General features: G+C 44.6%; 2 protein-coding genes across 2 annotated transcripts; both read left to right on the top strand.

The window, feature by feature from the left end:
- The first annotated feature begins 5,088 nt into the window (after nucleotides 1-5,088).
- Nucleotides 5,089-6,996, top strand: waif2 (Wnt-activated inhibitory factor 2). The gene has a single exon (XM_031572339.1). The coding sequence runs from the start codon at nucleotides 5,485-5,487 to the stop codon at nucleotides 6,547-6,549; it is 1,065 nt and encodes a 354-aa protein (XP_031428199.1). The 5' UTR covers nucleotides 5,089-5,484; the 3' UTR covers nucleotides 6,550-6,996.
- A 16,341-nt stretch (nucleotides 6,997-23,337) lies between these two features.
- On the top strand, nucleotides 23,338-24,511 carry or41a2 (odorant receptor, family 41, subfamily A, member 2). The gene has a single exon (XM_012816486.3). It carries the CDS (start codon nucleotides 23,367-23,369, stop codon nucleotides 24,339-24,341), a length of 975 nt encoding a protein of 324 aa, XP_012671940.2. The 5' UTR covers nucleotides 23,338-23,366; the 3' UTR covers nucleotides 24,342-24,511.
- Nucleotides 24,512-25,383: the final 872 nt, after the last annotated feature.

Genomic DNA, 25,383 nt, shown 5'->3' with positions numbered 1-25,383 from the left:
TTCAACCCCTGGGGGACACCACATGTCAAGGATGCTGGTATGGATTCCAATGGCAACAAAGAAGCTCATACTCCTAAATATGATCTGAGCCACTTGATAACAGTACCTGGAAATCCAATCAGTGTTCCAATGTTCCAGTCTGTGGAGTGATATATATATGATAATCAACAGTGTCAAAGGCTATACTCTGGGCCAATAACACCAGGGCTGATGTTTTGCCTGGAGCAGAATTGTGTGTGTGGGCTGTAAGTGCCCAAATAATTACCCATAGTCAGAGGATATCACCTAACAAAACAGAATCACTACACACTCAGCCTGGCACAAACACAATACACTCTGTCAGCCATCTCAAGATCAAACACACACACACACACACACACATACACACACACACACACACACACACACACACACACACACACACACACACACACACACATGCTGCCAGCACACGCCACACTGACAAGAGCCTCAAATTCCTCACTACTGTTTCAGACTGCCAAGAGTAGGTAACACACACAGCTCACTCCCCTGCCAAAATAACACACACACACACACACTCACACACAGATACACACACATACACACACACACACACACACACACACACACACACACACACACACACACACACACACACACACACACTCACACACACACAGAGATACACACACATTCACACACACATACACACACACACACACACAGACAGATCCTGTGACAGATTGTCACCGATAAGCAGCACTACTGTCTGTTGTCCCCCTCTAAACTTCACAGAGTTACAAATACACTTCATGAAATTACAGAAATACAACACACACACACACACTCACACTCAGACTCAGACTCAGACTCAGACTCACACATACTCACACACACACACACACACACACACACACACACACACACACACACACACACACATACACACACACACACACACATTCACACACACACACGCACACACACACACACTCACATACACACACACACACACACACACACACACACACACACACACACACACACATACACACACACACACACACATTCACACACACACACACACACTCACACACACACACACACACACACACACACACTCACACACACATACACACACTCACACTCACACACACACACACACACATGTGGTGACACTGCACGTTCCACTCTCTAATAGCCATAAGCCTCCATGGGTGCAAATGAATGGAATAAATGTAGAGTGCTCATTAAAATTAGAACTTTCTTATTTCCCTCCAGTATAATTGCTCCCTGCATGCTCAACACACACACACATACACGCACATACCCCGGCCTCTCTCACACACACACACACACACACACACTCTCTCACATACGTAACACTTTCTGCCACACATACACACACACTCAAACACACACACACACACACACACACACACCCACATACCTAACACTTTCTGCCACACACACAACCCAATCCCTCCCTGCCAATCGGCTGCTGGTTGCTCCTGAAACAAAGGCTGCTGTTAGCCGGCAGGGACTATACACTATACCTGGAGGACATCAGGCTCCCACACACACACACACACACACACACACACACACACACACACACCCCGACTATACACTATACCTGGAGTCCATCAGGCTCCCACACACACACACACACACACACACACACACACACACACACACACCGACTGCCCTCATAACCTACACACACACACACACACACACACACACACACCGACTGCCTTCATAACCTACCACACACACACCAACTGCCTTCATAACCTACCACACACACACACACACACACACACACATACACTGGCTGCCCTCATAACCTACCACACACACACCAACTGCCTTCATTACCTACCACACACACACACACACACCGACTGCCCTCATATCTTGCCACACACACACTTCTACAAACACACACACACACACCGACTGCCCTCATAACCTACCACACACACACACACACACACACACACACACACACACATACACCGGCTGCCCTCATAACCTACCACACACACACACACACACACACACACACACACACACACACACACACACACACACACACACACACCGACTGCCTTCATAACCTACCTACCACACACACACACACATACACCGACTGCCCTCATATCCTGCCACACACACACTTCTACAAACACACACATGAACACAAGATACCTGTACACACAGGGCAGCACTGAATCAGCAGGTGTCTCACACTTCATGACATGATTGAATATGGATAACAGCTGACTCACAACTGCAACCTAGCCCAGATGTGGCACCTCACTAGCCTCACATCTCCAGTCCTCACCCCTCATCAACCTCTCATCTCCAGTCCTCTCATCTCCAGTCCTCACCCCTCATCAACCTCACATCTCCAGTCCTCACCCCTCATCAACCTCTCATCTCCAGTCCTCACATCTCCAGTCCTCACATCTCCAGTCCTCACCCCTAACCGCTCCGAGGGAGGCCCAGCCTTGGCATCTGCACAGCGTGTGGAGACAGTGCCCACTGATGACTGACATTAAATGGTGCTGCTCAAGTACAATTAGGTAAGGGATAATGTTAGTCTACCGGTCAGTATCGGAAAATAAATCCCGACAGGACAAACAGGACCCCGACACGCAGCAGAGGAAATAAACCAGATTAAAGTCCAGGGGCAGAAAAACCACAACAGGCAACACCCTACAGTCAGCTGGCGCTATAGCAACAGGCATATATAATATGCTATATAACACCATACTGTCAGCTGGTGCTATAGCAACAGGCATATATAATATGCTATATAACACCATACTGTCAGCTGGTGCTATAGCAACAGGCATATATAATATGCTATATAACACCATACTGTCAGCTGGTGCTATAGCAACAGGCATATATAATATGCTATATAACAGCTGGCATGTGTGGTCTTAGAGAGAATGTGGGTGGAGGTTGGGATGATGGGATGGTCAGATGTTTCCGAGAGAGAGAGAGAGAGAGAGAGAGAGAGAGAATGTGGGTGGAGGTCGGGATGATGGGATGGTCAGAGAGAGAGAGAGAGAGAGAGGGAGAGAGAGAGAGAGAGAGAGAGAGAGAGAGAGAATGTGGGTGGAGGTTGGGATGATGGGATGGTCAGAGAGACGACTTCCTGTGCTGCTGTGCGCTGGGCTGTGGCATGGGCGTGGGTTGTTTGATGGATGTGGCACAGTGTGTGTGTGCGTGTGTGTGTGTGTGTTTGTTTGTGTGAGGTCTGGAGTGTGTGAGATGTGTGTTTGTGTGAGGGAGAGAGAGAGTTTTGGTATGTGTGTGGTTTGGTGTGAGAGGGACTATGTGTGAGTGTGTGTGTGTGTGTGTGTGTGTGTGTGTGTGTGTGTGAGTGTGTGTGTCAGAGTGTGTGTGTGTCAGAGTGTGTGTTTGACTCAGATGGTTTCTCATGTTTCTCCCCATGGCTTGTGGCTTGTGGGTGAGTGTGTGAGGGGTGTGTAGTGTGTTTAGTGTGTGTAGTGTGTAGTGAGCTGTGAGGATTGACCTTAAGTAACCCTCAGGCAGAGGAGTGGGAATGTATCTGATGACCCCCCCCCCCCAACACCACACTCTCCCCCCCAATGACACCACCACACTCTATCACTCCCCCCCCCCCCCCCCCCCACCACACTCTATCACCCCCCCCCCCACCACCACCACACTCCCCCCTCCACCACTGACACCACCACACTCCCCCCTCCACCGCTGACACCACCACACTCTATCACCCCCGACCCCCACCACACTCTCTCACCCCCCGACCCCCCACCCCACTGACACCACCACACTGCCACATTATCCCTTACCTCTGCCCCTCTCTCTGTCTGTCACTCTCTTCTTCCCTCCTAACATATGTCTATAAGGTCACAGACCTGCCTGTCAAATGTTTTTTTAAATCATAATCCTGTGCTAATTCTGTTTGTGTGGCTACTGTGTGTGTGCATGCGTGTGCGTGTTTGTGTGTGTGTGTGTGTGCGTGTGCGTTTGCATGTGCGTGTGCGTTTGCGTGTGCGTGTGCGTGTGCGCTTGCGTGTGCGTTTGCGTGTGCGTGACAGGGGGGATGCAGTAACACTACACCTGGAGGACATCGGTCTCTCAGCGCTGTGATCAGGTTGCATGGCTGCTGAGTCAGCTGTCACCGCAGACAAGAAGCTCCGAGACCGGCAGAGAAAGACAGTCAGAGACAAATTCTTTAATAATATTTGCTTGTTTTAAACCTTTGGGAATATTTGCCTTTGACAACATTCCAGAAAGCATTTCATCAAATGTGATTATTTCATTGTGAGAGCCTCTCTGCCAATTTTTTTCATGCAACATTAAAATTCAATCTTTTAAAACAAATATGACTGTTACAGTTATCACACAGGAAGCTGTTTCACAACCTTCATTTCAAACAAGATACAATGCAACCCACTACACATTAGTTTTCTCTATAGAATGACTTAGCTATGTAAATCTAGTCTGAGACATAGACATACATATTAACTCGGTAGGACTATGTAAGCAGAGTCGACGAAGGTCATCCGTGTAGTCTAACATTGTAGTTGAAATATGATGCTGAGAGGTGCCGCACTTCAATTTGCTACAGTGTCATAAATCTGAAAGGGAAAACGAGGCGATTAAACGGACGTGTTAAAGTTACAATTACGGCAGCTGATTTACAAACAATGACCGTTGTAAATCCCTTCGCCCTTAGCGGAAGTGTGAAGGAAAGGGGAGTAATCACGAGTAATCACGAAAGGGGAGTATTCCATTCTCTGACAGGTCAAATGCGAGTTAACTTCTTTGTCGTGAAATGTTGGCGACACTTCAGTATATGTGAAAAAAAGAGAGAGGAGAGATTAGAGAGGAAACAAAGGTAGCAAGATATCTACGTGTATGTAAATTCAATGACACAAAACAATAACGCTATGTAATGAATTACCTTTTAAAATGTATGAAGACATGTTTTACACCAAAAGTTTGGAGCACAGAAATGTCTCTCAACAAGGAATGTAAGAAGTGCAAGTATGACATATGTCGAGAAACTGTTACCCCGTGTATTACACAACTAAACAGTGGGGCTTAATGCGCGTCTTGTCAACCCGTCCTCCTCCCTACACCTACGGAGAGACACCTAGCCTCTACGCTCATCAGACCAGAGTGCTGACGGACAGCAGACAGACCCCTCTCATCAGATTCACAGAGTTCGGCTCCGATCACCTTCTGGAACGTAAAACTGCCACCGAACACAGCAGAAGCCTCTTATCTCTCCTGGCTTGTTTATGTATAGCCATAGGTTTGTCAGGACTGTCTTTCGTGATGTGCGTGACCCTGGCGGGGCGAGTTGCTGTGGACTGAGATACTGTGGAGTATTAATGTTCGCTGTTCTTTAAAATTCAACGCGGGGTGCTGTGGGATACAGTGGCTACTCGGTAACTCACAAGCAAAGCGGCTGTTTTCTCCTATGTGAAAATGGAATGGACTGGGACATGGATTTTTAACCCCAGAGGTGTTGAAGCGTTCTGTGCTCTTAAAAAACTATGTATTTGTGCAGCTTTGATGGGCGCAGTTCTCTTACGCGTCAACGCAGAGAGCTGTCCATGGTCTTGCTCGTGTGCCAACAGCACGGCGACGGTGTCCTGCCTTGATTCGCAAGAGACCGAGATACCTGGGGACATACCGCCGTGGGTTAACACTTTAATTCTCAGGGGCAACAATGTCTCCACTTTACCTGAATGCGCGTTTTCTCCCAACGGGACCGAATTGGAGCTCGTCACTCTGCTTCTGTCTCATAACAACATTCAAACAATTGAGCCCTACGCCTTTTTGGGACTTCCTCGCCTTCAACTGTTGGATTTAAGTCATAACCGACTCGTTGTGATATCCGAAATGGCTTTTTATGGGTTGGAAGAGCTGCGGTATTTGCACCTGAATGACACACTCACTGCTTTTGGCGCTAGACAGTTGTCCCGCGCACTGGACAGTGAAAGTCTGCGCAACCTTCAAAGGCTGGAGCTGTCAGGGAACAGACTGAAAACTGTTCCCTTGGCGAGTTTTGACACGTTTAACTTACATGTTCTTGTGTTGACTAACAATTCCATTGAGGTTATAGGAAAAGACAACATTACAAGTTTTAGTGAGTTAAGGAATCTGGACGTGTTCCTGGCCCAGAATCCATTTAGATGTACATGTGACATTGAGACATTTTACCACTGGCTTAAAAACTCGTCTCAGTGCCCGGACTCGCACCAGCTGCTGTGCTCTCAGCCCGATGGGAAGAAGGGGATCCCGCTGGAGAAACTTCGGCATGAGGATGTGGACTGCCGGAGCGCGGAGCTAGAGGCCGTATCTTATGTCTTCCTCGGCTTAGTTCTGGCTCTGATCGGAGTGGTGTTCTTGATGGTGTTGTATTTGAACGGAGGGGGTATCAAACGATGGCTGAACAACTTTCGCGATGCATGTCGCGACCAAATGGAAGTGTATCATTATCGCTATGAGCAGGATTCGGACCCCAGGTTAGCCAACGTGGCGGTCTGAGGCTTGACCAGCCTCACTCCTCCGCCACAATAACCTTTCGCCTTTTATTTCAGAGAAAGGTACCTCGTCCTCATCATTTCACTCGTCGCAAAGGCACGTTCATCAGGACCTTTAGCGACCTGCTTGCTGAACACATTCTAGTCCTGGTCAGTATTGTCACACCAGAGGTATTTTTGTCAACATGGACTTAGACTACCACAGAGTCAAAACAAGGTCTAGTAGTTGTCCTATACATTAAATAATGGCATACAGCTGCTACAGCTGAAATTATGCCTAAACACTCATACAGGGGTAGAGTTAGTATGTACAGAGCTTCATGTAGTCACCAGTCATCTGTAGTCACCAGTCATCTGTAGAGGAAACCTACGAACTGGTGACCTAAACACACAGTGGTAGACGGTGTGACGGATAGTGAGACGGTGTGACGGATAGTGTAAATGATTTAAGGGAAGAGGAAAGGAGAGGTGTGGGGAGGGGGGTGGAGTTCAGGAAAGGAGAGGTGTGGGGAGGGGGTGGAGGGGAGGGGAGGGGAGGGGAAGGGAAGGGAGGTGGGGTGGAGAGATGGTGAAAAGGACAAACCAGTGCCAAATCTCTATGACAGGTGACAACATGTTACGTTGGTTAGACTGTTTTTGTAGTTGTTGTTGTTGTTGTTGTTGTGTGAATGACAAAGTCCAAGAGCTCGTTTTACTGCTATAAGGTGTAAACCCACAGCATTCAGTGACCATGTCTACTCCATGTCTTCTCCATGTCTTCTCCATGGTCTTCTCCATGTCTACTCCATGTTTCCTCTTTCACCCTATGTTGTAAATAATATGCTATCATGAGAGTAGCTGAATAGGACTAAATGTAAACTAGCATATAGATATCTGAAATAAATCTTTTGTAAAACAGAGAACTGCATCAACCATTAATAAACAATTCAAATAATCACCTTACATTTCCTGTAACTTGATGATTTGTCTTTTAAATTCAGATAATGTCAGTACAAAAAAATGTAACTTTAATTTTAGAGGTGAAGGTCAGGTATTTAGCAGACGCTTTTATCCATAGAGACTACCTTGAGTGAGTGTTGGCGACGCTAACCCCTGCACCACGTGTGCTCAGTCTGTCTGGCACTCACACTTCACATGTATGTCAGTGGGAAAGCTTACTGACACTTTACATGTAACTCAGTGGGAAAGCTTACTGACACTTTACATGTATGTCAGTGGGAAAGATTAACCTGATTAGGGGGAAGTAGGAGGTGGGTCTGTTAGGTGCCGAGACTGAACTCATTACTGTGAATGTGGTCTACCGTTATACAGCTGTACGTTACTGTACACCTGTTCTGAAATACATCGTATTTCCCTGTGTGTGTGTGTGTGTGTGTGTATGTGTGTGTGTTTGTGTGTGTGAGTGTGAGTGTGAGAGTGTGAGTGTGAGTGTGAGTGTGTGTGTGTGTGTGTGTGTGTGTGTGTTTGTGTGTGTGTGTGTGTGAGTGTGAGTGTGTGTGTGTGTGTGTGTGTGTGTGTGTGTGTGTGTTGTGTGTGTGTGTGTGTGTGAGTGTGAGTGTGAGTGTGAGTGTGTGTGTGTGTGTGTGTGTGTGTGTGTGTGTGTGTGTGTGTGTGTGTGTGTGTGTGTGTGCAGATTTTGTCTTTTGGAAGTGCAGTTTGACCGGGACCATCCCTCGTCATAAGTGATGGCTTGGGGAGACATTCCTGTTTCTAAGAAAAGAGCCGTGACTGGCCAGAAGATGAATCTCTACCATAATTATAGAGGGGACAGGGATTAATCTGGCCCTGCAGAGGGGAGCGGAGAGAGGGGGGCGGAGAGAGGGGGGCGGCAGGTTTAATTAACAGCTCTGGGCCAGCAGGAGGCACGTCTTTGCCCTCAAGGTCAAACGGGCACCAGTGCCACACCAATAACATGCCCATGTGTGCCACCACTGCCACACTGATAATGTGACTGAGTTGGGTACCAGTTGATGTGCCACTTCTGCCCGTGTGCCACCATGCCTCACCACTAACACGACCGTGTGTGCCACCACTGGTGCCAGCGGCGGGTGGGTTTGGAAAGGTCAAAAGGGCACCTGTGCCATATCGCTAACATAACTCTGTGCCCCCAGTGCCAGGATAGGTGGACCTGCAAAGCAGTGTGCCCACTAACCTCAAGATCAAATGGGCACCAAGAATGTGACTGTGCCCCCAGTACCATGATGTATGCCCCTACAGAGAGATGAGAGGGAGTCTATGACGTCTGCATGAGCAGATTTTTCAGCCACTTTGAGGATGATGATGACGATGATAATGATGATGATGATGATGATGATGATGATGATGGTGACAGAAAGGATTACCTGACCTCTTCTGTGAGTATTTAAGCCCTCTGACTGGTTGATATTCATCTGACCCCATGACCTGGTGCTGTTGATTTCTCAGAGCAGAGTCCCAGCTGTTAGATGCTCCATCAAGTTAATGCAAACAGTCTGTCTGACAGATAAAGGAGCCTGCAAAGTGGCTACAGCTTTTTGTTTTGTGAATATAGATTTCAGATGAAATGACCCAGTTCCCCTGAGAGCGAGAAGGAAGATAATAGAATTCATAGACTTAACCATAGATTCCATATCTTTACTGAAATGTCCCATAATCGGTGTACTAGGTCCATCTCAGCCAATCAGTGGCTGCGACTGGGCCCTAACACCTATCCTGTAAACTGATGAATTTCAACAACCTTGAGTGCCCCCAACCAGCTGGGTTTGCCTACTGCAGTGTTTCCCAAACTGGGGTACGCGTACCCCCAGGGGTACGCAAAGGGACGTAGGGGGTACGCGGGGGAACAATTGATTTGCATTTTCAATAAAGAGACATGACATCTTAAATAGTCTGAATAGCCCAGTCGCAATGCCAAACTCATGTATACAAAATAGCTACAGGTAGGTTAGTCAAAACATAGGCACAACGGTTAGCTCCCTCGTCAGAATTCCACTTGCTGATGCCCTGTGTAGAGAAGCGGGAGCTCATTCCGGTTGCTGCACGGAAATTGTTAAATGGTGTAAAAATAGTTAATCCCCGGTCCAGAGAGACACCAACCGCTACTACTAGTAGAAGGCCTACAATCGAGGATGCACCTGCCAGCGACAGCAACCCAGGTTGCTCTTCCAAGTCTACCTCGGATCAAGATGTTAGCAGCAGTACGGTACTTACTAGCCAAGCTACTAGCTTTTTTGTGTGCAAATGAACTCGGTGTGAGACATTGTCAAACGCGACATAACAACGCACCTCAGTGAAAAGACTTTGATTCCCTTAGCCACGACATACTTATGTGAGAGTGGGTTCTCAGCTCTGACGAGCATGAAAACAAAATACAGGCACAGACTGTGTGGAAAACGATTTAAGACTTTCTCAAATTTAACCAGACATTGCAGAGTTATGTGCATCCTCTCAAGCACACCCTTTTCATTAACCTGTGGTAAGTGTGAGAGTGTGTTTTGGGGGGGGGGGGCTTACAAACATGAAAAATATATATATATATGAGTGCGGGTGTGGGGGGTACGTAGCTGGAGATTGAATGTCTGAAGGGGTACGGGACTGTAAAAAGTTTGGGAAACACTAGCCTACTGCATTCATGCTAACAGTATCTTCCTAATTATGTTCCATTTGAGCCTGTGGTCATTAGAGAGAGACAAAAGAGCTCTTGATCAGGCCAAAGAGAGAAATCAGCTTTCCTGTTGACACTCCCTAACCACTCTCCAACGTCAGCGGCTGTTTCTAAACGGGCAGGGTGCTTGAGACCATGATTCTGCCACTGGAGTCTAGAATCAAGAATCTGGGATTCGGAAGGGAACCAAAGCATTCTGTGTTCTAAGACTGTGATCCAACCCAAAGAGAACCAAAGTGTTCGGTGTTCCAAAACAAATGAAACCAAAGAGTTCTCTGTTCCAAGACGCCTTTGGCCTTGTGGAGGATAAATCACCCTTACCAGGAGGTTTCCACTAAGGCCCGATTAACATAGTTTGACTGGAATAAACACTTAAAGAGCAAGGCAACTCAGCAACATTAGTCCGAGCCGCTTTAAATGATAATGGACCAAGGCTAGACAAGCTTGGCCAGTTTCAGCAGTGGAACAAGAGTACTGTGCAGGAAATCTAGAAGAAGCAGATAGCCAATACTAGTAGGAGGAACTGCTGACGGATCCAGTCTCAGCTTGTGAGTTCTTTTGGTGAATTTAGTAATAAAACATGCATTTACAAATACACATTAGCTAATAAGAGCAAATATTATCACCACATAAAAATATGTCATATATTTACAACACAGAATATACCTGACTTGAATATATAATGGGTTCTCTGCTGATATTTACGTGTTAAGTCTTCATTAAGTCGTAGACTTGGAAACAGTGTTTTTGAACTCTCCCTTGCTGAGAGTACCCCACTTGGGTATGGGTTGGGTATTGTCTTTATGAGCCCAGAGGCCCACAGTGAATCAGACGACGCCCTTGCCGGTGCAACGGGGGCAATCTAATTAGAGCAGTGCATTAGAAAACCCTCACTCTGGGGAGAGCCACCCATTATGGCCGAGTTCATCAGCAGAGGAATCCCCTAGACAACAACCCCTACCGCGTCTGTAGCTCAAACACTCTGCCACAAGAACAGGTGTTAAGCTATGAACAAAACGATCTTCTGTACACTCTACATCACTTTGGATTATTAAGAGATATGAATTAGGAGTTTATTGGCAATGCTCAGTTCGAGCGTTAGATCGAGTGAAATGGCGCTCGGGTAAAGATTAGTCGCTAGTTCACCTGAGTGGAAGACACTGAGGCTCACCACAGACTCTATGTCATAATGTCACACTATTATACACCACCAGCAAGTGTAAAGGCTCCACCACAGGCTCTATGTCATAATGTATTATACACCACCAGCAAGTGTAAAGGCTCCACCACAGGCTCTATGTCATAATGTATTATACACCACCAGCAAGTGTAAAGGCTCCACCACAGACTGTATGTCATAATGTGTCACACTATTATACACCACCAGCAAGTGTAAAGGCTCCACCACAGACTGTATGTCATAATGTGTCACACTATTATTCACCACCAGCAAGTGTAAAGGCCAAGATATTGTCCAGACGACAAGTGACGACGGCGACAGCACAGCTTTCACAGTCCCTCGCTGAAGACAAACTGGCACAGAACATAACGTGTAATTCCTATGCTTATTTTTCAGCTATATAGCGAACTAACATCAGTTCAAGCAGTTAAGCAGTTCAAGTTGTACTGGCCAGGGAAGATGGACAGAACGATCCTGAACGTCACACTTTCAAAACTTTGTGTCCCTGTCATTAACATGGGAATGATGCGCTAATTAATCGTTCACCAAATATAAACTTTTATGGCTGGCACTGATATGTTCCTTGCATGCTAAAGCATTAACTATAACCAGGTGGTCGTAGCCATGTCAGCAAGGCAAAACATCCATTGTATCTCTTTGTCAACATCTGCGTCTTTCAAAACATTTTTATGTTTGTAACACCCTAGCAAACACAAATTTAGTTGCTTTCTCGATCGACACTTGCCGCCTGGACTATAAATTGCCCTTAAGGCATTTGTAATGTCTTTGGTGATCTGAAAAAAGAGTGACCTTGGTCATGCATTAATGACCCTGTCAGCTCGCAGGCCCAAGCTTTCACTCTCAGCGACTGGTGAAAGAGCCCAGCAACTCTCCCCTCAGTCTCCCAGCTGTCCACATCTCCTCTCCCGTCTCCCCTCAGTCTCCCAGCTGTCCACATCTCCCCTCCTCTCCCCTCAGAAAGCCAATTACCTCCCCAACTCACCCGCCCCCCCCACAGCACATCGCTGGAATTTGTGCTGAGTTAAGCGAAAAATCCCAACTGAACAGGGAGTGAGGGGATTAAAGAGAAGAACTCCGGTGAAGTGCATTCACGCTCGCTGTGCCGTGGCAGTGCCGGTCGCGGGGGCCTGGAGGGCTCCTTTGTGTGGCCGTGCCTTCGTTCCACATCACGCCCCCGAGGAGGGGGTCACACAGACATTTCAATAGCGAATTGTCTGCTCTGGGAGCGCGCCCTATTAACATATTAAAAACCAAGCGCTGGCCTCAATCCTGAGTGCCAGGAGGTGGCTTTTAACTGGAGGTTGGGACAGAGATTGCACAAAACCTGTCTCCATGCTTCACAGCTGTTCTGCCTCAAGACTTAAAAATTACCCAACTTACATGATTTAGGTCCAGATGAAAACATTAAACAGAGCCAGTTTCATATTTGACTTGCATCTCTAGGACACTGGATATTGGTGGAAGGTGCTTTAAACCAGGTCTGTTCCAATCTTCTCTTCTGGTCTGCTGTCAGACTTAAAATAACTAAGATTCGGTGGATTGTCTATAGGGTCTGCAGCTTTAGAAGAGAGAGTAGAGGGTCTGGAGCTTCAGAAGAGAGAGTAGAGGGTCTGGGGCTTTAGAAGAGAGAGTAGAGGGTCTAGAGCTTCAGAAGAGAGAGTAGAGGGTCAGGGGCTTTAGAAGAGAGAGTAGAGGGTCTGGGGCTTTAGAAGAGAGAGTAGAGGGTCTAGAGCTTCAGAAGAGAGAGTAGAGGGTCAGGGGCTTTAGAAGAGAGAGTAGAGGGTCTGGGGCTTTAGAAGAGAGAGTAGAGGGTCTGGGGCTGGTGCTCCCCAGTCAGTGCAGTGACAGTGCACACTTCCTGGGACTCTAAAAATCTGCATTTTCTGTGGCCTACTTACACTGTGCTCACATCGAAATCATTCAGGCTGAACTATCTGCTCTTGCTGAGGCGTGGACTCATTTTGCTCTGCGGGTGTGGGGGGACCAGTGCTGTCCCATCAGGCACGGGTTACAGTCGACTGCCTGGGCATTTGTTTTGTTCACAAGTCATGTTTTCTCTCTGCACTGTCTAATTAGGACTCGTTAAGGTGGGCTGTGTGTGTTTGTTTACAGTTTGTGATGGTGGAGAGAGAGTTGCACGGCCCTCTGTGGGGAGGAGCACCAGCCCCAGGGCGGCGGCCTCCCGGATAATGAACCCCACTCACTGAGACGTTCCAGGAACTAAAGCGCTGAAATCAATCTCTGTTGTTTCCTCCCCCTTCAGGAGCGCAGGGAGAGAATCTGGAACAACACAAGCTGCAGTCTTCCATTTTAAAATACAAGGTGATAAATATATTTAAACGTTTCTCCATTAATATGTCCTGTTTCTGCATTCATTGCAGGCTCTTTACAAGTCTAATATCATGCAGCACTTGGATGTCTTAATGTCTATCATATTTATAGTCTTCAATGACTTTACAACTAAATCTTTTACATTTTACATTTGCATTTAGTCATTTAGCAGATGCTTTTGTCCAAAGCGACATACAAGGGAGAGAATAGTCAAGCTAAGAGCAATAAAAAAACCTGGTGTAACAATAAATACTACTTTACATAAGAAATAGAAAAACTACCTAGAAAGGAAAAAGAAGTGCAACAATGTAACTGCTGAAGTGCAAGTTAAGGGAGGTGCTCGCTGAAGAGTTGGGTCTTTAAAAGCTTCTTCAAGGTAGAGAGGGACGCCCCTGCTCTGGTAGTACTAGGCAGTTCGTTCCACCAACATGGAACTACAAATGAGAATAGTCTGGATTGCCGTGCTTGCACAGACGGCAGTGCCAAACGACGCTCACTAGACGAGCGCAGTGTCCTGGGTGTAACATTTGCCTTTGCATTTAGGTAGGTTGGAGCAGAACCAGCAAGCACTCTGTAGGCAAGCATAAGTGACTTGAACTTAATGCGAGCAGCTACCGGCAGCCAGTGGAGCTCAATGAGTAGCGGGGTGACGTGTGCCCTTTTCGGTTGGTTGAACACCAGACGCGCCGCCGCGTTGTGGATCATCTGTAGTGGTTTCACCATGCAAGCCGGCAGGCCCGTTAGGAGGGCTCACCAAGGTTTGCACCAGCAGCTGGGTGGCATACTGGGTTAGGTACGGCCTGATTTTGCAGATGTTGTATAGCGCAAAGCGGCACGACCTGGAGACAGAGGCGATGTGGGCCGTGAAGGTCAGTAATGACCCAGAGGTTTCGGGGTCATTACACAAAATGAAGATATAACATTTATACCTTTTTCATCTAGCATACATACAATACGTACATCCCAAAACACTGTCCCACATCTCTCAGACCTCTCACATAGACCCAGACCTCTCAAATACAAAATGAAATGTTAAATTTACTTTTTATTTTTAGATGACGAAATTAGTTTATTCACATCCAGACATATATATTAAGGTTCAATTAGTTTATTCACATCCAGATATATATATTAAGGTAATGTCCTAGCAATTACACTTAGATTAAATTCAGTGTAGTTTTAATTCCAATTGGGGTAATTCAAACAATGTCAAATCCAACAAAGTCTTCTAATGGGGTTTTTTGAGCAATTCTAACTGAGTTTGGCCACTAAAAGCTAGACTTACTCATACTCATTCTGCTTAAGTTTATCTTCTTGATGGATTTGCAAATGATGTTTTAAGTAAATTCATTGTTCCCAGAGTGGTGAGCTGGGTTCATTGTTCCCACTGTGGTGAGCTGGGTTCGATAGGAGGTGACGACACTGCTTGTCTCTCTTCGGCAGGAACCAGGAAGTCCCACACACTCTGTAACACAGCAGGAAGTCCCACACACTCTGTAATACAGCAGGAAGTCCCACACACTCTGTAATACAGCAGGAAGTCCCACACACTCTGTAACACAGCAGGAAGTCCCACACACTCTGTAACACAGCAGGAAGTCCCACACACTCTGTAACACAGCAGGAAGTCCCACACACTCTGTAACACAGCAGGAAGTCCCACACACTTTGTAACACAGCAGGAAGTCCCACACACTCTGTAACACAGCAGGAAGTCCCACACACTCTGCAACACAGCAGGAAGTCCCACACACGCTGTAACACAGCAGGAGGTCAGGACATGATTCACAATGACCGTTACACTCACGGAGGACAAATAACATTAAACTAACATGAGAAACTAACACAGGAATATATCAACACAAGACAAGGTCTAAATGGTAAAACGATCTCAAACACAAAAGTGAAATGTAACTGAATAATTTGGGATGGAACATCAAAGCGCTGGGCTAAACAACAGTCTCTCGCCCCGAGGCATGCTGGGAAGTTCTGCTAGTCCACCCCCAACATGCTACAATATGAATGTTGTTAGTTAAAACATTGAAAGAAGAAAAATGACAGTATTATAGCGTTAACTGACTTTATTGTAAAATGCAGTTTCACAAGCAAAGGCAGGTGTAACGCTACCTGTCAGTGGTGTGGGAAACCCATCCCAAGCCTCTGGAGCACAGGCCATTTCTTCTAGTTGATTTTACTCAACTCAAATTCGTTTGCTGAAAACACCTGAAACATTTTTCAGAATTGCTTATTATTGTTTTCTCAAGCATTCATTAAAAAGTGAATAAAAAACAGAATCTAACATACGAGGGAACAAAATAAACTAATTAAGAGTGCTGAATCTTGAGAAGCCTTGGGTTGCGCTAGATCAATACACTGCAAGAGGATAAAGACAACAGGACTGGATGCGCTCGGCCTTAATCAATCTTTACAGGCAGTGCTCTGTGTTTATCTGTAGCCTCAGAGAGGATGAATGTGAGAATTGTCTCCAGGATTATATTCACTCCCTGTGGGGTCAGGGGTCAGTGCCCTGGACTCATCCACAAAAAGCTGAGGACTAAAGGCGCTCGGAGTACAGAACACACTTGGCTTCCAACAGCCGATATCTCAGGTCTTAACAAGCATCTGGAGACCAAGGAGAATCGTTTCATTAATCTAATTCCCCTGTTTCAAGGTGTTCAATTGGCCTGTGTGTTCAAGGTGTTCAGTTGGCCTGTGGAGACCATATTCAGAGATACTCTAAATGCTTTTTTTACTGAGGTAATTTAAGAGGCCTAACTTGAGTCAAGGTATTTTTCCCCAGAGAGCACTTATCCATTTTATGTGACAATAATTCAAAGAGCAAATATGTATTGACACTGTCTGAGAACTTTGAAAAGCGCTATATAAATCTGATGTATTATTATTATTATTATTATTATTTTTAATTTTTAATTTATTATTTATTATTATTTAATGCTTGCATTTATTTCTATTTTCTGAGAATTTGTGCTCTCTACAGGTCAAAAGGCCAATAAATAAGCGAGTGACCTGTTGGAGGTGCTGCTGACTGGGAGCACACAGCTTTTGACCTTGTTGCATGATTGCTGGCTTGCTGTCTGATTATTTTGCTGGAGGATAGGCCTCGCTGCTCTTTGTGCTCTGAAACTTTATTTATTGATTTATTTACTAACCACAAGTTGTACCTTCCATTTTGTTAATAAACCAACCACTTGGAACTGTACTTGGACCGCTTTGGATTTCATTTATTTTCACACCACAAGCGTCAAAGAACCCCCAGTCAACGCCAACAACGTGACTAACAAAGGGACATTCAGGATAAATGGTCACTATAATAGCTCTTGGTACATTGTAGCTACACTGTTACATAACATGCTGAATAACATAAAGTGCATTGACACAGAGCACATTGTACTCACATAGGCTATGGTCAGGGTAAATAGGGTTTAATGTGCTGTGTCAGTGTGCTGTTACACTCATAATTAGTGTGTAATAGGAATGTGATTCATATGAAAGTAAGGACCTGTTATTCCCTTCTTTATTTCCAGCTATAGTTCCCTGCAGTGTGCTGCTCTTTAAATATCAAACTGCCGTTTTAAGGTTCCAGTTCAATTCCTGAATCTGATTGGGCAACATCCCCATCAAAAGCCAACCTAAGGAAATGAAGTGAAATTAAAATCAGCTGGTCCGTGGTTTTTATCAACGACATAACCTTTCATGATGTGTCCCAGTGTGTCCTGATCTTAATGCTGTGCAGTGACAGGTGAAGGGGCTGCTGTGTCCTGATCCTAATGCTGTGCAGTGACAGGTGAAGGGGCTGCTGTGTCACCTTCTGAATGCTGTGCAGTGACAGGTGAAGGGGCTGCTGTGTCCTGATCTTAATGCTGTGAAGTGACAGGTGAAGGGGCTGCTGTGTCACCTTCTGAATGCTGTGCAGTGACAGGTGAAGGGGCTGCTGTGTCCTGATCTTAATGCTGTGCAGTGACAGGTGAAGGGGCTGCTGTGTCACCTTCTGAATGCTGTGCAGTGACAGGTGAAGGGGCTGCTGTGTCACCTTCTGAATGCTGTGCAGTGACAGGTGAAGGGGCTGCTGTGTCCTGATCTTAATGCTGTGAAGTGACAGGTGAAGGGGCGGCTGTGTCACCTTCTGAACAACAGCGCCCATGTGACTAATGCTTGCAGGACCAGGGGCAGACCTCTCACGAGTGCCATAGCAACGAGGTCTCACTAATTTATTTGTTCCTGACAAATAGCAGCCTTTTGAAGGGCTCGTGCTAATTGAATCCATCTCTATCCAATGATTTGGAGATTTCAAGTGCTCCACTTCTTTCAGCAGTACATGCTCTTCAGGAACCACAGCACATCCAATCATTTTTCCAAAAATAATATGGTGTTATATGTTTTGGTAGTAAGTCAACAGGGAACACAAACAATAGAACACAATGAAAATGTGTGTACATATAAACCCACACCATATGTATATACATACAGTATATGTGCATATATATATAGAGAGAGAGAGATAGAGAGAAAGAGTATATAGAGTGTTTATGTGCATATATATATATATATATATATATATATATATAGAGAGCGAGAGAGAGAGAGAGAGAGAGAAAGAGTATATAGAGTGTATATGTGCATACCGGTATATATATATATATAGAGAGAGAGAGATAGAGAGAAAGAGTATATAGAGTGTTTATGTGCATATATATATATGTATATAGAGCGAGAGAGAGAGAGAGAGAGAGAGAGTAATTAGAGTGTATATGTGCATATATGTATATATATATAGAGCAGTGGCGGTTCTACACGGAGGCCTGGGGTGGCCCGTGCCCCCGTAGACATGTCCCTGGCCACCCCTGTGGCCACCCCGTGCTGACCAACTAAAAAAAATAATTCTTTATTATGATTTTACACCCGAGCGCCAAAAGCGGAACATGCGACGCAACGTTCTACAAGGGTAAATGAATGCGGCGCACCCAAACACTGTAGTCTGCCAGGTGTGGAGCTCGTCGGTGAATGAGAGCTCAGCAACTACTATTCATGGACATAGATATATATAAAGGCTAGCTGTCTCTATATATATATCTATGTTCATTGATACCATGTGACGTTACTGTGTCTAAGCGCTGCCATATTTGTGTCCAACACGGACACAGTAGTCTAGCTGTGCGTCGGTCACAGCCCACAGAAAGTTCATATGCCCGGGATATGTTGTGCTGTTGGATGCGACAACTGTCGCCAAAGAAACCCAGAAATACAATTTTGTTCTATTCCAAAATATTTAGGGAATGACTGACCTGTTAAGTGAAATGCAACACGTTGATACAATCGTGAATAATTACTGTGTCTTATTAAAGCTAAACTCTCCTGAGCAAGCTAGAGTGCTAATAGCTTTACTAAAGGCTTTAGCTATAACTCGTTAGCCCATATTGGCACTCTTAACCACCACTAAAATAACACGGTTGATAATCGCTGTTTGAATTACTTACATGACCTGTGTGATCACATACATATTTTTTGTCTCCAGATGCCATATCTTGGTGTCGTTCACCCATCCTGCAACTGCATATTGATAGGCATTTGTACTCTTGAAATCTCCGGTGTATGGGGATGGATTATGTACAAGATACATGTAAATGTCGGGAAAAGAAAGTTGGTGGCAGACGCTTTGCAGACTTTAAGGGACAAAATAAAGTTGAAGTTAATAAATATGGATCGCAGCCAATAATCAATGCCTTTTCCAAATATCGCTGTCCTTCTGTCTCATTTAGATGTGCTATCAGCTACAGGTCGCTAGCTTGCTCAGGACAGTTTAGGTTTGATAAGACACAGTAATTATTCACGATTGTATCACCGCCAAAAACAAATCCTAAAGGAGACAACACATAAAAAAGCACATGCTTAGATTTTAGTATGAATAGCAGTGGCGATTTTAGCCCGAAATTTCTGGTGGGGCAATTTTGTATGAAGATATGTTCGTTGTCATGACCGTGTTCGCCAGCTAACCAACCACTAGAATTTAAAAAGTCTAAATTTGAAGAAACTATAAACAGAAAACAATACTATTATAATATTATTATTATAATTATTATATTATTACTATATATTATTATATATGACTACCTAGCTACTATTGGTTACAAAAATCTTATCATTTTGATGTGCCCCTCTGGTTAAACACTGGCCCCTCCTTGGCCCCCCTAGTAAAAATTGTCTAGAACCGCCACTGATATAGAGAGAGAGAGAGAAAGAGTATATAGTAGTATATAAATAGTACGTTCTGTTCTCTGGGAGGAGAAGGAGAGGCTGGGACATGAAAGCACTGCTCCAACCGCTGCACCCAGAGGACCTTGCTGTAATCCTCAGGCACACCACAAGCTCCATTAACGCCCAGTGGAAAATAACCAGTCCGTCCAGCTTGAGTGGAGCCCGGCCCGCAGAGCGTGGCGTTCAATCCCTTCAATCTTTAATTTAAGTGTGTGGGCTCGGACAGGACGGGCGGAGTGATGAGGTGCCGTTAAGAAGACAGACGCGGAGCTCAACCCCGCTCACAAGCCTTCTGTCTCCCGGCAGCACTCACTACAGCCTGTGTCAATCTGAATACTCAGTCATAACATACACAAATACATCTCTGCATGGCATCCTCAGAAAAAAACCTTTACACAAACATTCATTTAAATGATAAGAATGATTATTATTTCTTCTGTAAGGTGCATTAAATGAGAGAGAGAGACAGAGAGAGAGAGAGAGAGAGAGAGAGAGAGAGGGAGAGAGAAAGAGAGAGAGAGAGAGAGGAGGAGAGAGAGAGTGAGAGAGAGAGAGAGGGAGAGAGAGAAAGAGAGAGGAGGAGAGAGAGTGAGAGAGAGGAGGAGAGAGAGAGAGAGAGAGAGGAGGAGAGAGAGAGAGTGAGAGAGAGCTCCAACCTGTCTCTGTTTGTACTTGTCCTTTCTACTGCACCCATCTGTTGTACACAAACATATTAACATAACAATCTTGTGTTTTATCTACATTCACAATCTTCACCCAGTACATTAACACTGCAGTCATTCTGAGTACCATAGTACCATTTTGTACACAGTAATATTTTGTGCCAGCAGTAAGGCATGGAAGTACTTAATAATAATAAAAAACATTTTTCCAAATTCATGTTTAGCAGTTGTTGCTTTCAGATCAACATTAAACCATGACTGCTGTCCTGTGAAGACCCACCGAACCCCCCGGGGGCTGTGGCTTAGGTTCCATTGGTGGTCCGAGTCGTTCAGCAGATATCCAAACACTTCCGGCAGTCCTGTGAAGACACACTGATCTGATGGTGACTAAGACTCATGGTGCTGTAACACACAGTCTTCTTGTGTTATCACATTATCACTATAGCTTAATTAGCTTCATTATCCTAATTAGCTGTGCCTCGAGGGATGTATCATATGTAGTTCTACACGGGGGTAAAAGGTTGCACATACACCTGACATTTCTGTGTCTTTGTTTTGACACGGTGCAGGGTTAAAGAGCTGCATCATAAGGACCTCTCTAGCTGACCACCTAATGCCAACCTACTGTCCCAGGAGGCAGAGCACGGAATGGACCGACCGGTTTGTCACACAAGGACTCCAGTCAGCTCTGTGGTCAAAGCGCATCAGCCAGTCACATCAGTAACATCAACACAAGGTCTAAGAATTAGTAAAATGGAACTGAACTGAGACTTAACTTACACTATTTTTAGAAAAGTGATTTCACTGAAAATGGAATGGAAAGATTTCAGGAAGCACTGGACTATACAGAGGCCTTTAACTGGACTGTGTTTAGGCCTTTAACTGGACTATACAGAGGCCTTTTACTGGGCTGTGTTTAGGCCTTTAACTGGACTATACAGAGGCCTTTTACTGGACTATACAGAGGCCTTTAACTGGACTATACAGAGGCCTTTTACTGGGCTGTGTTTAGGCCTTTAACTAGACTATACAGAGGCATTTTACTGGGCTGTGTTTAGGCCTTTAACTGGACTATACAGAGGCCTTTTACTGGACTATACAGAGGCCTTTAACTGGACTATACAGAGGCCTTTTACTGGGCTGTGTTTAGGCCTTTAACTGGACTATACAGAGGCCTTTTACTGGGCTGTGTTTAGGCCTTTTACTGGGCTATACAGAGGCCTTTTACTGGACTATACAGAGGCCTTTAACTGGACTATGTAGAGGCCTTTAACTGGGCTGTGCATTGCACTTTCACAAAGGTTCTAGGGGTAAAAGACATATCTTTCAATAAGCAATTTGACTGATTATACCCTATATTTTCCACAAGACTGGCCGAACCCCATTTTTAAAAATGTATAAAATATAAATTGAATGTGTTCCTATCGCCCATCTAACACAGTAAGGGACCAACACCATGTATGTTAATTTGCATGGAGCTGAAGGAATTGAGGAAATGTAACTGTTGCTGTTTCAGGCACTCAGGATATTTACCTCTGCTGCCCTCCTCTGGATTTTAAACAGTATAGCATTAGAGTTCTCCTCCCTTATGAATGATATTGTGAGATACAAGCTATAATACACCACACAGACAGACACATTACTCAAGCAAGACAACTTCATTTTTGTTTTTTATTTTAACTAGGAAGTTTTTTAAATATTTTTTTTGTATTCATAAATCTTTACATTAACCATACATAAATCGGCACTAAATAAACCAATGACAACTGTGTGTAGTGCATCATCCCCCACACAAAGCTTGTTCCACACATGTCAAAAACGTTTAGATTGATTTAGATTAGTTGAATTAACCTTTTGGTTTTGTGCGCTGTGCCAACATTAATAGTCATGTTTGTAAGATATGATCTGCCAGCAACAACATTGTAATTCATGAAACTGATGAACAGACAAACACTTGTGTTTAACAGTATTATCATAGTTTTAATATAATATTGTGTACAACAATATTTATTCCTTCAATGAGAAGAAAACTCAAAGGTATAGTTTCATAAATCCCAAAGCGCACATAACAAAAACAGGTTTAATCATGTTTTGCATCATGTTGGCATGGTGGCAAAAATAACACATGTATATTATCTCTTATAATTAGTACAATTTATAATTAGTAAGATTTACATTGCAAATACGCAAAGTTTGATAACACATACCTTCCGTAATCAACCCTTTTTCTGCTGTAATGATGTCCTCTGAGGCCTCCATCTGCATATATATTTCAGACGCCGCTACTAACTTACCGCTTTCACCCAGATAGACGGCAAGGTGGCACCCATCAGATTTCTAGGTCACCTGTGATCAACAGACTTAGACGCAATATTTAATGTGTTGCTAAAAGACTTAGTTTGTTGCTTTCTCATTTAAAGACCTGAAGTTTAGCACCACTACTTTAAAAGAAAGTCTGTTTTTAATACGCATGCTGTTCTTCATCAGATTACGTGTGTACTGAAAACATATGGACAAAATAATTTGACTATTAACAAGTGTGTTAAGTCTTACAGTTAACTCTTTCAGATAGTGATTTGTATGTATGTGTTTGACACATGTTTATGTGTTTATGAGTTTATGTGTTTATGTGTTTCCGGGCATGACTCCTCATGCTGAATGTAACCCTGGTCAGTGAGTTAGTGAGAAGGACCTGACTGTTGGTCTCAGCCATGCTGGATGTCAGAGCTGCTCTCTCAAACGGAACTCTTCTCCACCCTCCAGGGTTTCATGTGGTGGGGTTCACAGCCATGCCACATGCCAACCTCTATCTGATTTTCCTGGGTGTAGTTTATGTCCTCACTGTTCTGTTTAACTGCTTTATCTTGTGTATCATCTGCCTTGACCATAAGTTACACTCCCCTAAGTTTCTGGCTGTGGCCAACCTGGCCGTGGTGGACATCCTGTTCAGCTCCTGTGTCATCCCCGGCATGCTGAAGATATTCTTGTTTAAAGACCCGTTTGTGCCGTTCAACCTGTGCCTTGTTCAGATGGGGGTGTACTACTGCTGCAGCTCCCTGGAGTCTTTCTCTCTGGCCGTGCTTGCCTATGACAGACTGATTGCAATCTGCTTCCCTCTCAGGCAGCACGCCATCAACACAAACACCTACATGCTATGCATTCTGGGAAGCATTTGGGCTTTTTGCCTGATAACAATAACATTTTCAACCTCAATAATGAAAAGACTGTCTTTCTGTGACTCTGTGCAAGTGTATAGCTACTTCTGTGACTATTCTCCCGTCTACAGACTGGCCTGCAATGACTACTCTCTGCAGTGGGCCACCGCCGTGAGCCTCAGCATTGTCATACTGTTCGGACCCCTCAGCCTCATCATAATGTCCTACATAAGCATCTTGATTGCTGTCTTCAGAATGAAGAATGCAGGGAACCGCTACAAAGCACTGGCTACCTGCACAGAGCATCTCATTCTCGTGGCCATTTTCTACCTTCCGACCTTGACTCTGTACATCATCGGGTTCTTCTTATACCGGCTGGACCCAGACATCAGGATGGTGACTTTGTCCATGTCTGCCTGTATGCCACTCTGCTTGAACCCAGTTGTGTATTCTCTGAAAACAAAGGAGATCAAGAGTAAAGCACAGATACTCTTCTGTAAATCTACAGTGAGACCCGAGGAAAAACTGTAGCCAAGGTTTCATACAGTCATATGGTGGTAGTCTGTGCCTAGATATTAATGTTCATCTGCTGTTTCCTTTAAGGGACCAAAAAGGAAATAGAGTAGATGAATGTACTGATACTGACTGACAGAAGATGCATTTATGTTATAACTGTTAGGTTTACTAATGCTGTAGTCAACATACACAGAAATGGTTTATAATGTATACATGTATAAATAATAGTACATACACCACACACTATTTAACTGATCAATGTCAGATGTGTCATGTCTTGTGCACCCAATTAAGTAATAAATATACTGTCCCTTTATTATCACAAATACAGTTGTAAAACTGCCATGTCTCCTTTTCTTCAGTTCCTATACCGGTACATATTTTACCAAAGTGAAAGTGTTATCATAACATAAGTGTCACAAGTATTATGATAATGAGAAGCTGGAGTATGGGCTATGTTGAGGTGCTCTGTGGTTCCAGGAAAGGGCGGACACAGCCACTGGACATGGGCCGGATCTGACAAACATGTGCAATAATCATCTACTAAACTATTACAATACAATACACACACAGATATACAAATAGATTACATGACAGCTTCTGTGCTTTTAAACTTGATCTCTGTCTGCTTTGATTGATGTTGTTGTCTATTGCCACAGAAATAATGTACTCCTTACAACAAAATGAAAGGGGTGTTTGTTGGAAGCATTTACCTCCCTTACATAGCCTACTTCATCATGAGCCATCATGGGTTGAGATTTATTGACAGCTATGTGCCTATGTCTTCTCTGCCCATTTCACATTGGCTAGTTCTAGCTAAGTTTCATAACCATCTGCCTATTAAACTGTAACAACCACTCATGCATGATGGATACCTGTGCCTCTCATTAGTAATTCTCCACTTCATAGAGAGGCCTATACTTGCTGTCCATGGACTCAGGCCAGCAAAGAGAGGGTGACACTCTCTGCCCTGAGGACTGCTCCAGAGCTGCTAGCAGGCATCCTCCCTTGATACAGACTCTGATGGCTGAATTGGAACTGGGCAGCTGTTGGAGCT

This window comes from Clupea harengus, chromosome 8 (genome assembly GCF_900700415.2).
Source record: "Clupea harengus chromosome 8, Ch_v2.0.2, whole genome shotgun sequence".
Classification (NCBI taxonomy): Eukaryota; Metazoa; Chordata; class Actinopteri; order Clupeiformes; family Clupeidae; genus Clupea; species Clupea harengus.
Note: the sequence above shows the minus strand (reverse complement) of the source record. Positions and strands in the feature narration are given on the sequence as shown.

Bases quoted from the DNA above. Each gene is read 5' to 3' on its own strand.
- waif2 (XM_031572339.1), top strand. From the start codon at position 5,485: ATGGAATGGACTGGGACATGGATTTTTAACCCCAGAGGTGTTGAAGCG.
- or41a2 (XM_012816486.3), top strand. From the start codon at position 23,367: ATGCTGGATGTCAGAGCTGCTCTCTCAAACGGAACTCTTCTCCACCCT.